This window comes from Sander lucioperca, chromosome 6 (assembly GCF_008315115.2).
Source record: "Sander lucioperca isolate FBNREF2018 chromosome 6, SLUC_FBN_1.2, whole genome shotgun sequence".
Classification (NCBI taxonomy): Eukaryota; Metazoa; Chordata; class Actinopteri; order Perciformes; family Percidae; genus Sander; species Sander lucioperca.
Window position 1 is genome coordinate 29,159,141 of NC_050178.1, and position 14,464 is coordinate 29,173,604.

General features: G+C 45.4%; 1 protein-coding gene across 2 annotated transcripts in view; it reads right to left on the minus strand.

Moving 5' to 3' along the window:
* Positions 1-14,464, minus strand: part of LOC116063564 (metabotropic glutamate receptor 7-like) — a 480,756-nt gene that overhangs the window by 56,641 nt on the left and 409,651 nt on the right. For both annotated transcript variants that reach the window (XM_036002392.1, XM_036002393.1), the window contains one exon: positions 14,423-14,464. This exon is cut by the window's right edge and continues 98 nt beyond it. In XM_036002392.1, the coding sequence (XP_035858285.1) occupies positions 14,423-14,464 (42 nt within the window). The remainder of the gene's footprint in view (positions 1-14,422) is intronic.

Below are 14,464 nucleotides of genomic sequence, written 5' to 3' on the forward strand. Positions count from 1 at the left end.
CGTTCTTGTCCTGTGTGTCCCTGAAACATACATTCTTTGTTGACGGGTTAGGTATAAGGGTTGGGGTTGGGGTTGGTTCTCTGTGTCGACGACTGTCAGCCATACTGTGTGCCGAGGTCTGGGCTGCTCCATTGATCTTCAGCTGGATGAGAGAAGGACTGTTGTTCAGACCCGTAGACCTTCTCGCGCATATCTCTCCGCCAGCTGTGACACCTCTTCAAAAGAACGAATTGAATTAAGGAAGGCGCGGCTGTGACTGGCCATCATCCTGACCGCTCCAACAGACAGAGTTTCCATTTAAATGATTGAGCCAACGTTGCTCCTGGCGCTTTGAATCCCATTTCAACCTCCAGTCTGAAATCCTTTTGGATTTGTGAAGTCATGAGTCATTCTATAACCAGGCTGACAGTCGTCACTTCTGTGTAGTTCAGCTTGTTTCTAACGTGGCAAATTTGAATACACATAAAGATTTCTGCACACATACAGACACACACACAGACACACACACCCAGACACCCAAAAAAAAAAAATCAACAATAATTCAAACATAAAAATCTGGGCTACCCTTACAGTTACTTGAATATGTGAACCCGAAAAATAAAATAAGCTTTCTTAAATTGCACCGCTAGGAATTATTCAAAGCTGAAACCACAAAAAAAAAGGTTTTCAAAGTAAAATATTTTAGTGCTATAAGTTCAGTGGTATTTTAACTTTAGTAGTGGTTCAATTTTCACAATCACACATTGAGTTGCTTATAAAAGAAATCTAATTATTATGGCATTTTTTTGCTTCCATAGGGCTGCTAAATCCCAAACTTTCACTACTTTACCAACTAATAACTCATTTTAGAATAAAACATTTAAATGATAAAATCAATAAAAAAAAAAAAAAAATATACAATACAATACAATAAAAAAGCATCCTTGCTTTCTTTAAGTAAACAAATTTCCTTTTCAAAATAAGAGACTGCCTTTGAAAAATGAATATGTTCCATATGCTAAATGGAGGAGCATATTCACCTGGTCGTGAGCTTTACTGAGGAGGAGCAGCGGGGGTTTGTGTCAGCTCGTCATGTTGATTTGAGTAATTTTCTATGAAAACTTCTCCGATTGGTAAATTTGAATACAACAAATGCTTCACTGTCTTATGAAAAGACTAAAAACGACGCACAGAAAAAGATAGAAGTGGTGTGCGATGAAAACAGAAATCCAGACACAATACACACACACTCACACACGCACGCACACACACACACAAACAAACACATGCACACACACACACACACACACACACACACACACACACAGACACAGACAAAGACACAGACACACACACCCAAACACACACACACACACACACACACACACACACACAGACAGACACACACACACACACACAGATGCACGCACACACACACACACGCACACACACACACACACACACTCACTCACACACACACATACACACACACACACACACACACACACACACACACACACCTGTGGATCCTGATTAAATTGATGGATTGAATGGAAAGAGTAAATGAACCCCCCGGCTCCTCCGCTGGGCCGTGTGCACTGAAACGTGCACCCGCCTGAGTGACGGGAACCAAATGAAAAGCACACTAATCAGACAAGTATCACCGTGGCGACGGCGTCTCTCATGCTTCAACAAAATAATGTTAGCACGTTCGCATGACAAACACACAGCATGGAAACAAATATACCTCCAAGCATATGTCAATTTTAATTAGCATTCGGTATGCTCATTAACAAATCAGCCAAACACACTGATTATGATCAACTGTATCATTTAAAAAGGGCAACGCCACTCTTAAAGGGTAAGTATGGTATTTTTCAGCCTGGACCCTTTTCTCCCAAGTTTTGTGTCTAAGCAGCTGATGTTAACAAGTTCTCCTCCAACATACTTTACACAAAACTGATGTTTTTTTAGATGTATGCACTCACAAGAATAAGTTTTAGAAAAGCTCAGTTTTATGTTTTGTGTGTGTGCTGCTGTGCGTCCCTGTGTGTGTAACAAGCATAGTGTGCGCGCTGTGCATGAGCCTAGGAGCATTTTACTAATGCTCTGTTAAAATAACAATGAAATGCTGCGTTATTAACTTTAGACCAGGTTTTTGTTGGTCAATGGTGCAATCACTTCCCACTGCCTCAAGATAGCAATACTCCCAGAATGCACCTGAACACACCTCCCTGTAAGACCAGCACGCCCAGAATGCACCTGAACACACCTCCTTGTAAGACCAGCACGCCCAGAGTGCACCTGAACACACCTCCCTGTAAGACCAGCACGCCCAGAATGCACCTGAACACACCTCCCTGTAAGACCAGCACGCCCAGAATGCACCTGAACACACCTCCCTGTAAGACCAGCACACCCAGAATGCACCTGAACACCTCCCTGTAAGACCAGCACGCCCAGAATGCACCTGAACACACCTCCCTGTAAGACCAGCACGCCCATGGGCCACAGATGGACGCAGGTGCATTTGCTATTTAAACGACGCGGGCGCTGGACGGGAAACTGACAACTTCGTCAGTCATAAACAACCCAGAGAGTTTATTCTCCTATCCCATAATGCATCTGTGGTGTAGCCAGACCTTACTTGTGAAGTAAGGTCTTGAAATGCAAGATAAGTGCTGGCTAACCAAGCTAGATTGTGATAATAATGATGTCGCTGACAACACTTCACTGTGACATCATAACGTTCTGCAAAAAGACTTTTCTTCTGATGTTTGTTCAAGGGCTAGTTTTGCTGATTGGTTTGGTTTTTATTAGATATTTGATGCTGTGAAAACAAACTGAAACGTAATTGATTGACAGTTGGGACTGAGTCGCGATAACTCAGCGGGTGTGTGGGCGGGACATGGATACCGCCCGATCACTACAGCGTAGAGTCTGGCTCCAAAATTACGGAGCAGAGCCCATATCTGGGAGATTTTGGCTTCACTAAAAGAGAAAAGAGAAATTTGAGAGGAAATGGAGACGCATCAGCCATCTTTAGATTTAGACTGTGGTCTGAATGTAAACTGTGACTTGACTGTTTGGCAGAGGGAAACAACCCAACGGTTGAGGATGAAATGTTCTTTTGCCGAAGAAACAAACACACACACAGACAGACAGACAGACACACAGACATACAGACACACACACACACACACACACACACACACACACACACACACACACATGTGGTGCCTGTGGATCTTGATTAAATTGATTAATTGAATAGAAAGAATATATGGCCTAAATGGGAGAGACTGATTTGATTGACAGTTAGTGAGTTGTAAACAATGTAAACTGTGACTTGACTGTCAGGTGAATGTAGTGGAGTAAAAAGTACAATATTTCTCTCTGAAATGTAGCGAAGTAGAAGTAGAAAGTGGCATGAAAAGAAAAGACTCAAGTAAAGTACAAGTACCTCAACATTTGGACTGAAGGACAGTACTGTCCTTTACATGTGAGTAAATGTACTTAACATTCCAGCGCTGATCCACAGAGACAGATATCTGATATAGTTGATGTGTGCCTGGTCCTCTGCAGCCATGTTTTCTCCCAGCGCAGCTGTGATTTGTTCCGCAGCGTTCTTTATTCCCTGCCATGCCTCTGCTTCCTCACAATACTAAATTATTCACCTTGATGGCCGCCGGTGAGCCAGATGTGGCTGAGCCGGAGCTATTAGGTCTCCCATTATCGCGTCTCTCCCTCTCTCTCTGTCTCTCTCTGTCTCTCTCTCTCTGCTCATTACAAACTGAAACTACATCAGGGTTTTCCCTAGCTTTGTGGAAGACTTAGGTGTGTGTTTTTGGCGGGGGGGAGGTGTCCTTCCTCAAGAAAAGGATACGTTTTTCAATCTGGGTTTTTTGTGTCTCTTTGAAGTCGTGTTGTGTCTCTTTTTCACATCATTTTGGACCATTGTTATCTCCATTTCTGGGTCTAAAATGATTCGTAAAAGCTTCAGCAGGTGAAAACTGTGTATGCGTTCAGGCGTGACAGTCCGAGTTAATATGATTTATCTAACGAACACGTAGAGGCCTTTCCGAGGCAGTGTGAGATGAAGGAGAACAGGAGAGTAATCAGCATATTCAGGAGATTAGTAACCTTTGTGTGAACTCACTGCTGTTAACAGAGTCGTTATGTATGGATCAATTATACTAATGTGCCACGCTGACATACATGATCTGTGTGTGTGTGTGTGTGTGTGTGTGTGTGTGAGAGAGAGAGATACTGTGTGTGTGTATGTGTGTGTGTGTGTGTGTGTGAGAGAGAGATAGTGTGTGTGTGTGTGTGTGTGTGTGTGTGTGTGTGTCTCGATGGTGTTTTAAGCCCCCAACGTCTCCGACCGTTGACTTCAAGGCACCTAACCCTACCCATAACCATAACCATTGCCTAATCCCAGTGCTCCAGGCAGCGCTGCCTGGAAGGAGACATTGGGGGCTTTAAACACCGATAAACGTGTGTGTGTGTGTGTGTGTGTGTGTGTGTGTGTGTGTGTGTGTGTGTGTGTAAACAGCCTCAGGAAGGAACTTGTTTTGTTGGAACATGTGTAGGTTCAAAAGTAGTTTTAGTCATGCGAGAGAAAACTCAGATTGGACAGATAGTCTAGCTAGCTGTCTGGATTTACCCTGCAGAGATCTGAGGAGCAGTTAACCATAGTCCTCACAAATCCACCAGAGGTTAGAACGCCAACACAGAGACAGAGGAAGGGGACGGACATCTGGGGAAATTTTCGTCGGCACCGGAGCAATCCTGGAAGTGAAATGTCGAGGATATAGACTAGATCGTTTATATATCTGGGCGTTTCCGAGCGCACTTTAAGGCAACTTCATTTCACAGGAGAGAGAGAGAGAGAGAGAGAGAAAGCAAAGAGACAAATTATAGATTAAAGTGTTGACATATGGATAATGTCAAGGAATCTGAGTGAAATACAGAAGACACTTATCCCGTGTGAATGCGCCGCACGAAATACAGACATGGGGGATAATTTAGAGGAAGAAGACATCTGCCAGAGGAAGGAAAAATCTGCCAGAGGAAGGAAACATCTGCCAGAGGAAACATCTGCCTGAGGAAGGAAAGATCTGCCAGAAGAAACATCTGCCAGAGAAAGGAAACATCTGCAAGAGGAAGGAAACAGCTGCCAGAGGAAACATCTGCCAGAGGAATCATCTGCCTGAGGAAACATCTGCCAGAGGAAGGAAACATCTGCCAAAGGAAGGAAACATCTGCCAGAGGAAACATCTACCTGAGGAAACATCTGCCAGAGGAATCATCTGCCTGAGGAAACATCTGCCAGAGGAATCATCTGCCTGAGGAAGGTAACATCTACCAGAAGAAACATCTGCCAGAGGAAACATCTGCCAGAGGAAGGAAATATCTGCCAGAAGAAACATCTGCCAGAGAAATCATCTGCCAGAGGAAACATCTGCCAGAGGAAGGAAACATCTGCCAAAGGAAGGAAACATCTGCCAGAGGAATCATCTGCCTGAGGAAACATCTGCCAGAGGAATCATCTGCCTGAGGAAGGTAACATCTACCAGAAGAAACATCTGCCAGAGGAAACATCTGCCAGAGGAAGGAAACATCTGCCAGAAGAAACATCGGCCAGAGGAAGGAAACATCTGCCAGAAGAAACATCTGCCAGAGGAATCATCTGCCTGAGGAAACATCTGCCAGAGGAAACATCTGCCTGAGGAAACATCTACCAGAGGAAGGAAACATCTGCCAGAAGAAACATCTGCCAGAGAAATCATCTGCCAGAGGAAACATCTGCCAGAGAAATCATCTGCCAGAGGAAACATCTGCCAGAGGAAACATCTGCCAGAGGAATCATCTGCCTGAGGAAACATCTGCCAGAGGAAACATCTGCCAGAGGAAACATCTGTCAGAGGAAACATCTGCCTGAGGAAACATCTACCAGAGGAAGGAAACATCTGCCTGAGGAAGGAAACATCTGCCTGAGGAAACATCTGCCAGAGGAAACATCTGCCTGAGGAAACATCTGCCTGAGGAAACATCTGCCAGAGGAAACATCTGCCAGAGGAAACATCTGCCAGAGGAATCATCTGCCTGAGGAAACATCTGCCTGAGGAAACATCTGCCAGAGGAAACATCTGTCAGAGGAAACATCTGCCTGAGGAAACATCTACCAGAGGAAGGAAACATCTGTCTGAGGAAGGAAACATCTGCCTGAGGAAGGAAACATCTGCCAGAAGAAACATCGGCCAGAGGAAGGAAACATCTGCCAGAAGAAACATCTGCCAGAGAAATCATCTGCCAGAGCAAACATCTGCCAGAGGAAACATCTGCCAGAGGAATCATCTGCCTGAGGAAACATCTGCCAGAGGAAACATCTGCCAGAGGAAACATCTGCCAGAGGAATCATCTGCCTGAGGAAACATCTGCCTGAGGAAACATCTGCCAGAGGATCATCTGCCTGAGGAAACATCTGCCTGAGGAATCATGTGCCAGAGGAAACATGTGACAGAGGAAACATCTGCCAGAGAAAACATCTGCCTGAGGAAACATCTGCCAGAGGAAGGAAACATCTGCCAGAGGAAGGAAACATCTGGCAGAGGAAGGTAACATCTACCAGAAGAAACATCTGCCAGAGGAAACATCTGCCAGAGGAAGGAAACATCTGCCAGAAGAAACATCGGCCAGAGGAAGGAAACATCTGTCAGAAGAAACATCTGCCAGAGAAATCATCTGCCAGAGGAAACATCTGCCAGAGGAAGGAAACATCTGCCAAAGGAAGGAAACATCTGCCAGAGGAAACATCTACCTGAGGAAACATCTGCCAGAGGAATCATCTGCCTGAGGAAACATCTGCCAGAGGAATCATCTGCCTGAGGAAGGTAACATCTACCAGAAGAAACATCTGCCAGAGGAAACATCTGCCAGAGGAAGGAAACATCTGCCAGAAGAAACATCGGCCAGAGGAAGGAAACATCTGCCAGAAGAAACATCTGCCAGAGGAAACATCTGTCAGAGTAAACATCTGCCTGAGGAAACATCTGCCAGAGGAAACATCTGCCAGAGGAAACATCTGTCAGAGGAAACATCTGCCTGAGGAAACATCTACCAGAGGAAGGAAACATCTGCCAGAAGAAACATCTACCAGAGGAAGGAAACATCTGCCAGAAGAAACATCGGCCAGAGGAAGGAAACCTCTGCCAGAAGAAACATCTGCCAGAGATATCATCTGCCAGAGCAAACATCTGCCAGAGGAAACATCTGCCAGAGGAATCATCTGCCTGAGGAAACATCTGGCAGAGGAAACATCTGCCAGAGGAAACATCTGCCAGAGGAATCATCTGCCTGAGGAAACATCTGGCAGAGGAAACATCTACCAGAGGAAACATCTGCCAGAGGATCATCTGCCTGAGGAAACATCTGCCTGAGGAATCATCTGCCAGAGAAAACAACTGCCAGAGAAAACATCTGCCTGAGGAATCATCTGCCTGAGGAATCATGTGCCAGAGGAAACATGTGACAGAGGAAACATCTGCCAGAGAAAACATCTGCCTGAGGAAACATCTGCCAGAGGAAGGAAACATCTGCCAGAGGAAGGAAACATCTGGCAGAGGAAGGAAACATCTGCCAGAGGAAGGAAACATCTGAAAGAGGAAACATCTACCTGAGGAAACATCTGCCAGAGGAATCATCTGCCAGAGGAAACATCTGCCAGAGGAAGGAAACATCTGCCAGAAGAAACATCGGCCAGAGGAAGGAAACATCTGCCAGAAGAAACATCTGCCAGAGAAATCATCTGCCAGAGGAAACATCTGCCAGAGGAAACATCTGCCAGAGGAATCATCTGCCTGAGGAAACATCTGCCAGAGGAAACATCTGTCAGAGGAAACATGTGGCAGAGGAAGGAAACATCTGCCTGAGGAAGGAAACATCTGCCTGGGGAAGGAAACATCTGCCAGAGGTAGGAATCATCTGCCTGAGGAAACATCTGCCTGAGGAAACATCTGCCTGAGGAATCATCTGCCAGAGGAAACATGTGCTAGAGGAAACATCTGCCAGAGAAAACATCTGCCTGAGGAAGGAAACATCTGGCAGAGGAAGGAAACATCTGCCAGAGGAAGGAAACATCCGGCAGAGGAAACATCTGCCTGAGGAAACATCTGCCAGAGGAAGGAAACATCTGCTTGAGGAAATATCTGCCAGAGGAAGGAAACATCTGGCAGAGGAACGAAACATCTGGCAGAGGAAGGAAACATCTGGCAGAGGAAACATCTGCCTGAGGAAACATCTGCCAGAGGAATCATCTGCCTGAGGAAACATCTGCCTGAGTAAACATCTGCCAGAGGAATCATCTGCCAGAGGAAACATCTGCCTGAGGGAACATCTGCCAGAGGAAGGAAACATCTGTCAGAGGAAGGAAACATCTGGCAGAGGAAACATCTGCCAGAGGAAACATCTGCCAGAGGAAGGAAACATCTGCCTGAGGAATGATCTGCCAGAGGAAACATCTGCCAGAGGAAGGAAACATCTGGCAGAGGAAACATCTGCCAGAGGAAACATCTGCCAGAGGAAACATCTGCCAGAGGAAGGAAACATCTGCCTGAGGAAGGAAACATCTGCCTGAGGAAGGAAACATCTGCCAGAAGAAACATCGGCCAGAGGAAGGAAACATCTGCCAGAAGAAACATCTGCCAGAGATATCATCTGCCAGAGCAAACATCTGCCAGAGGAAACATCTGCCAGAGGAATCATCTGCCTGAGGAAACATCTGGCAGAGGAAACATCTGCCAGAGGAAACATCTGCCAGAGGAATCATCTGCCTGAGGAAACATCTGGCAGAGGAAACATCTACCAGAGGAAACATCTGCCAGAGGATCATCTGCCTGAGGAAACATCTGCCTGAGGAATCATCTGCCAGAGAAAACAACTGCCAGAGAAAACATCTGCCTGAGGAATCATCTGCCTGAGGAATCATGTGCCAGAGGAAACATGTGACAGAGGAAACATCTGCCAGAGAAAACATCTGCCTGAGGAAACATCTGCCAGAGGAAGGAAACATCTGCCAGAGGAAGGAAACATCTGGCAGAGGAAGGAAACATCTGCCAGAGGAAGGAAACATCTGAAAGAGGAAACATCTACCTGAGGAAACATCTGCCAGAGGAATCATCTGCCAGAGGAAACATCTGCCAGAGGAAGGAAACATCTGCCAGAAGAAACATCGGCCAGAGGAAGGAAACATCTGCCAGAAGAAACATCTGCCAGAGAAATCATCTGCCAGAGGAAACATCTGCCAGAGGAAACATCTGCCAGAGGAATCATCTGCCTGAGGAAACATCTGCCAGAGGAAACATCTGTCAGAGGAAACATGTGGCAGAGGAAGGAAACATCTGCCTGAGGAAGGAAACATCTGCCTGGGGAAGGAAACATCTGCCAGAGGTAGGAATCATCTGCCTGAGGAAACATCTGCCTGAGGAATCATCTGCCTGAGGAATCATCTGCCAGAGGAAACATGTGCTAGAGGAAACATCTGCCAGAGAAAACATCTGCCTGAGGAAACATCTGCCAGAGGAAGGAAACATCTGCCAGAGGAAGGAAACATCTGCCTGAGGAAACATCTGCCTGAGGAAACATCTGCCAGAGGAAGGAAACATCTGCCTGAGGAAATATCTGCCAGAGGAAGGAAACATCTGGCAGAGGAACGAAACATCTGGCAGAGGAAGGAAACATCTGGCAGAGGAAACATCTGCCTGAGGAAACATCTGCCAGAGGAATCATCTGCCTGAGGAAACATCTGCCTGAGTAAACATCTGCCAGAGGAATCATCTGCCAGAGGAAACATCTGCCTGAGGGAACATCTGCCAGAGGAAGGAAACATCTGTCAGAGGAAGGAAACATCTGGCAGAGGAAACATCTGCCAGAGGAAACATCTGCCAGAGGAAGGAAACATCTGCCTGAGGAATGATCTGCCAGAGGAAACATCTGCCAGAGGAAGGAAACATCTGGCAGAGGAAACATCTGCCAGAGGAAACATCTGCCAGAGGAAACATCTGCCAGAGGAAGGAAACATCTGGCAGAGGAAACATCTGCCTGAGGAAACATCTGCCAGAGGAAACATCTGCCAAAGAAAACATCTGCCTGAGGAAACATCTGCCTGAGGAATCATCTGCCAGAGGAAACATCTGCCAGAGGACGAAACATCTGCCAGAGGAAGGAAACATCTGCCAGAGGACTCATCTGCCTGAGGAAACATCTGCCAGAGGAAACATCTGGCAGAGGAAACATCTGCCTGAGGAAACATCTGCCTGAGGAATCATCTGCCAGAGGAAACATCTGCCAGAGGACGGAAACATCTGCCAGAGGAAGGAAACATCTGCCAGAGAAAGGAAACATCTGGCAGAGGAAGGAAAAATTTGGCAGAGGAACCATCTGCCTGAGGAAACATCTGGCAGACGAAACATCTGCCTGAGGAAACATCTGCCAGAGGAAACATCTGCCAGAGGAATCATCTGCCTGAGGAAACATCTGGCAGAGGAAACATCTGCCTGAGGAAACATCTGCCAGAGGAAACATCTGCCAGAGGAATCATCTGCCTGAGGAAGGAAACATCTGGCAGAGAAATCATCTGGCAGAGAAATCATCTGGCAGAGGAATCATCATCTGGCAGAGGAAACATCTGCCTGATGAATCATCTGCCAGAGGAAACATCTGCCTGACGAATCATCTGCCAGAGGAAACATCTGCCAGAGGAAACATCTGCCTGAGGAAACATCTGCCAGAGGAAACATCTGCCTGAGGAATCATGTGCCAGAGGAAACATGTGACAGAGGAAACATCTGCCAGAGAAAACATCTGCCTGAGGAAACATCTGCCAGAGGAAGGAAACATCTGCCAGAGGAAGGAAACATCTGGCAGAGGAAGGTAACATCTACCAGAAGAAACATCTGCAAGAGGAAACATCTGCCAGAGGAAGGAAACATCTGCCAGAAGAAACATCGGCCAGAGGAAGGAAACATCTGCCAGAAGAAACATCTGCCAGAGAAATCATCTGCCAGAGGAAACATCTGCCAGAGGAAGGAAACATCTGCCAAAGGAAGGAAACATCTGCCAGAGGAAACATCTACCTGAGGAAACATCTGCCAGAGGAATCATCTGCCTGAGGAAACATCTGCCAGAGGAATCATCTGCCTGAGGAAGGTAACATCTACCAGAAGAAACATCTGCCAGAGGAAACATCTGCCAGAGGAAGGAAACATCTGCCAGAAGAAACATCTGCCTGAGGAAACATCTGGCAGAGGAAACATCTGCCTGAGGAAGGAAACATCTGCCAGAGGAAACATCTGCCTGAGGAAACATCTGCAAGAGGAAACATCTGCCTGAGGAAACATCTGGCAGAGGAAACATCTGCCTGAGGAAGGAAACATCTGCCAGAGGAAACATCTGCCTGAGGAAGGAAACATCTGCCAGAGGAAACATCTGCCAATCATTTCTAAATCACATGAAGCTAATCCTCGTTCTGTTTGAATATATGTAATAATATAAAACTGACTGAGCTCAGACTCTCAGACAGAGGGAATCCTATTAGGATCTTGTCCCATTTTCTTTTGCTCTGTAACCAGGAGCGACAGAAGCTGTCGCCATGGTTTCAGCTTCACTTAAAGAGAGGAAGGTCACAGGAAGCAAACGCCACAGAGCAGACGATGAGAAAGACAGAAACTGACAGAAAGGGGGAGAAATATCATGATCTCATGTTCCTACAAGTCCCGGCCTGTCTGTCTATATCATGTGTGTCAAACATAAGGCGCAAGGGCCAAATCCGGCCCCCTGGCAGATTATGATGCGGCCCGCATATCAATTTATGTTCACAATACATTTTGGCCCGCCAGTTTTAGTCGCTTATTCAACTCAATGTTCAATTTGTTCAGTAAAAGAAAGTTGGAAATGATTTCCTTTCTTTAGTTTTAAACTTAACAAGCAGTTAACATGCACACACACACACACATATATATATATATATATATATATATATATATATATGTGTGTGTGTGTGTGTGTGTGTGTGTGTGTGTGTGTCTGTGTGTGCGTGTGTGTGTGTCTGTGTGTGTCTGTGTGTGTCTGTGTGTGCGTGAAAAAAAGGTCCACTAGGCTATGGGACTGATATTTATTTAGTTACCTTGCAAATTAATCGCACATTTTTCTCTATTCTAAATGTCCCTTGATTTCTTTTTGTCCAATTATTGTTTCTCATTTTAATGTTCTTATCAACAGGTTTCATGGTATTTACTGTACATACACATGGACGCACGTGTACAAACACACACAACCCGAGGCATTTCAAACACACCGCCACCTACACAAAGACTCTTTACTGTTCCTGTTTCAGAAAGTGAAACAGTATATTCAGATATTAATACTTCTCATTTTCTCACAAAATTAAGCAAAATTTAAATTTTCTTAAGCTGCATTTGGGGCTCTTTTTTTTTCATATCTCGACAATATCTCGCTAATGTTGCTGCAGAAAAACAACCTCTTTACTGCGTCTTCAGCTTCTGTTTTTCAGATGTTAAAAATATCAAAAAAAATATTTTCAAACGGGAAAATGTCTCCAGTTGAATTTGCCTGACAATTAGAGGTGATTCTGACCCAGCAGCAGCGAGCGGCGTTATCTGGAACGGCTCAGAAAATCTGCCTCCGCTCGTCTTTCAAGTCTGGAAGTCGGAGAGAGATTCTGTCGGGTGCTAAGCCTCATTAGCAGAGATAACATTTAACCTTGATCTCTGCGAGAGCGATCCCTCACAGCCCTTCATATCTCCACATAAAGTCTGCCACACACACCACAGATGCATTCTGGGATGGGAGAAAAAAACTCTCTGGGTTGTTTGCATTTCTTTAAACCAATCCCATTCATCTTGGGTGGTGCTAAGCTCCGGACGCAGTTTATTTTGTGTTTTAGCTGTGCAGAATTTCCCACAGTTTACATCTGCATGTATCCCATAATATGACTGCAGTTTCTTTGCAGATTGATCTCTGTGTAAACGCTTTCTGGGATCAGACAAACACTCCCGTCCACAGCAGAAACCTGTTAGATCCTCCGGTGTGCTCAGAGTCATGAATGAAGCTGGGGAAATGTAATTCTCCAGAGAAAACACAGAGACTTATAACTCTGGTTAATAATTCAACATCACTTTGCTTCGGAGCGTACAGTATTTTTGGAAATGGAACACAAGCCTCTGAGTGGAATAATGAAATACTGCTCAGCTGGGAGGATTTCTTCCTTCACTACAGAATTCAAACGTTCACATGTAGGGTTGGGTAACGACATTTTTTCCCAGCTTTGTGGAAGACTTATGTGTGTGTATTTGGCAGGGGGTTCAGGCGTCCTTCCTAAAGAAAATGTGATGTTTATAAAAAAAAATGTAATTTCCCCGTACATTTTGTGCATCATTGTTCACATCATTTTGGACCGTTAACTGTGTCTCAAATGGTGGTAAAACTAGAGCAGATAATACATAAATAACACTCAGAAAGCTTAAAGACAAAACTCTCTAAAGAAGTCCACTGCGGGCCGACTACTACTTATTAGATCCGTGAAGTCTTTTAGTGACATTCATCGAGCTCGGGTGATACACCTAAACTTTACAATGGCGGGGAAAGCCTTGGCAACGCAGATTCCGGCGCCTCTTAAAAGCCTGCGCTGCCCATCTTTCAACTCAGGACAGCGCCACTTCTCACAAATACAGATAGGATTGGAGATGAGAACTTGAACTGACAAGTAACCGCCATCAGCTTCGTGGGAAATTAAGAATCACTAAAGAGGCGTTTTCATCTGAGAGACGCTGTGATTGGTGGATAGGATATGGAGCAGGGGACTGACAGCGACATAACCAATCACACTATGACAGATGCTCTACTTAGCACCAACTGCAATGTTTCATTGTAAATGAATGGAGCCTACTGGCGCTCAGTATTCTCCGTGAGTGCTCGAGCTCCGGAGCACCCAAGGTATCGGTGCCTATGGCTGCATGTGACGCTAGTAAACACTACACCTGGCAGTAGGTAACGTTAGCCCACCGTTTGCTAGTAGCTGTATTAAACACGTTATAATGCTAACAGCTAAATGCTACAAAGTGTGGCTGTATTTCACTGGAGAGGATTCCAAGAGCAGGACGTCCAACAGTCTGTAGCTACCGTTGTCGGAAAAACAATGGTGTGTTTACTTGAAACTGGTAAACCTCATGGTGCATTCAAAGTTATTGTATTGACCCTTTACCCATCTAGTGGTTGTTTTTGTTGACCATATACTGTAGATATACTGCACTGCATTTTCAGAAGATTATTTATAGTTAAGTTATAGTTAAAAGAGTCTGAAGCTTTCAGCCATATTCACCTGCACTTCTTCTCTAAATGAACTGTGTCGGTGGAGTGGACTCACCTTGAGCTGCAGCGTCTCGGTCCACTGTCCGATGACGCGGTA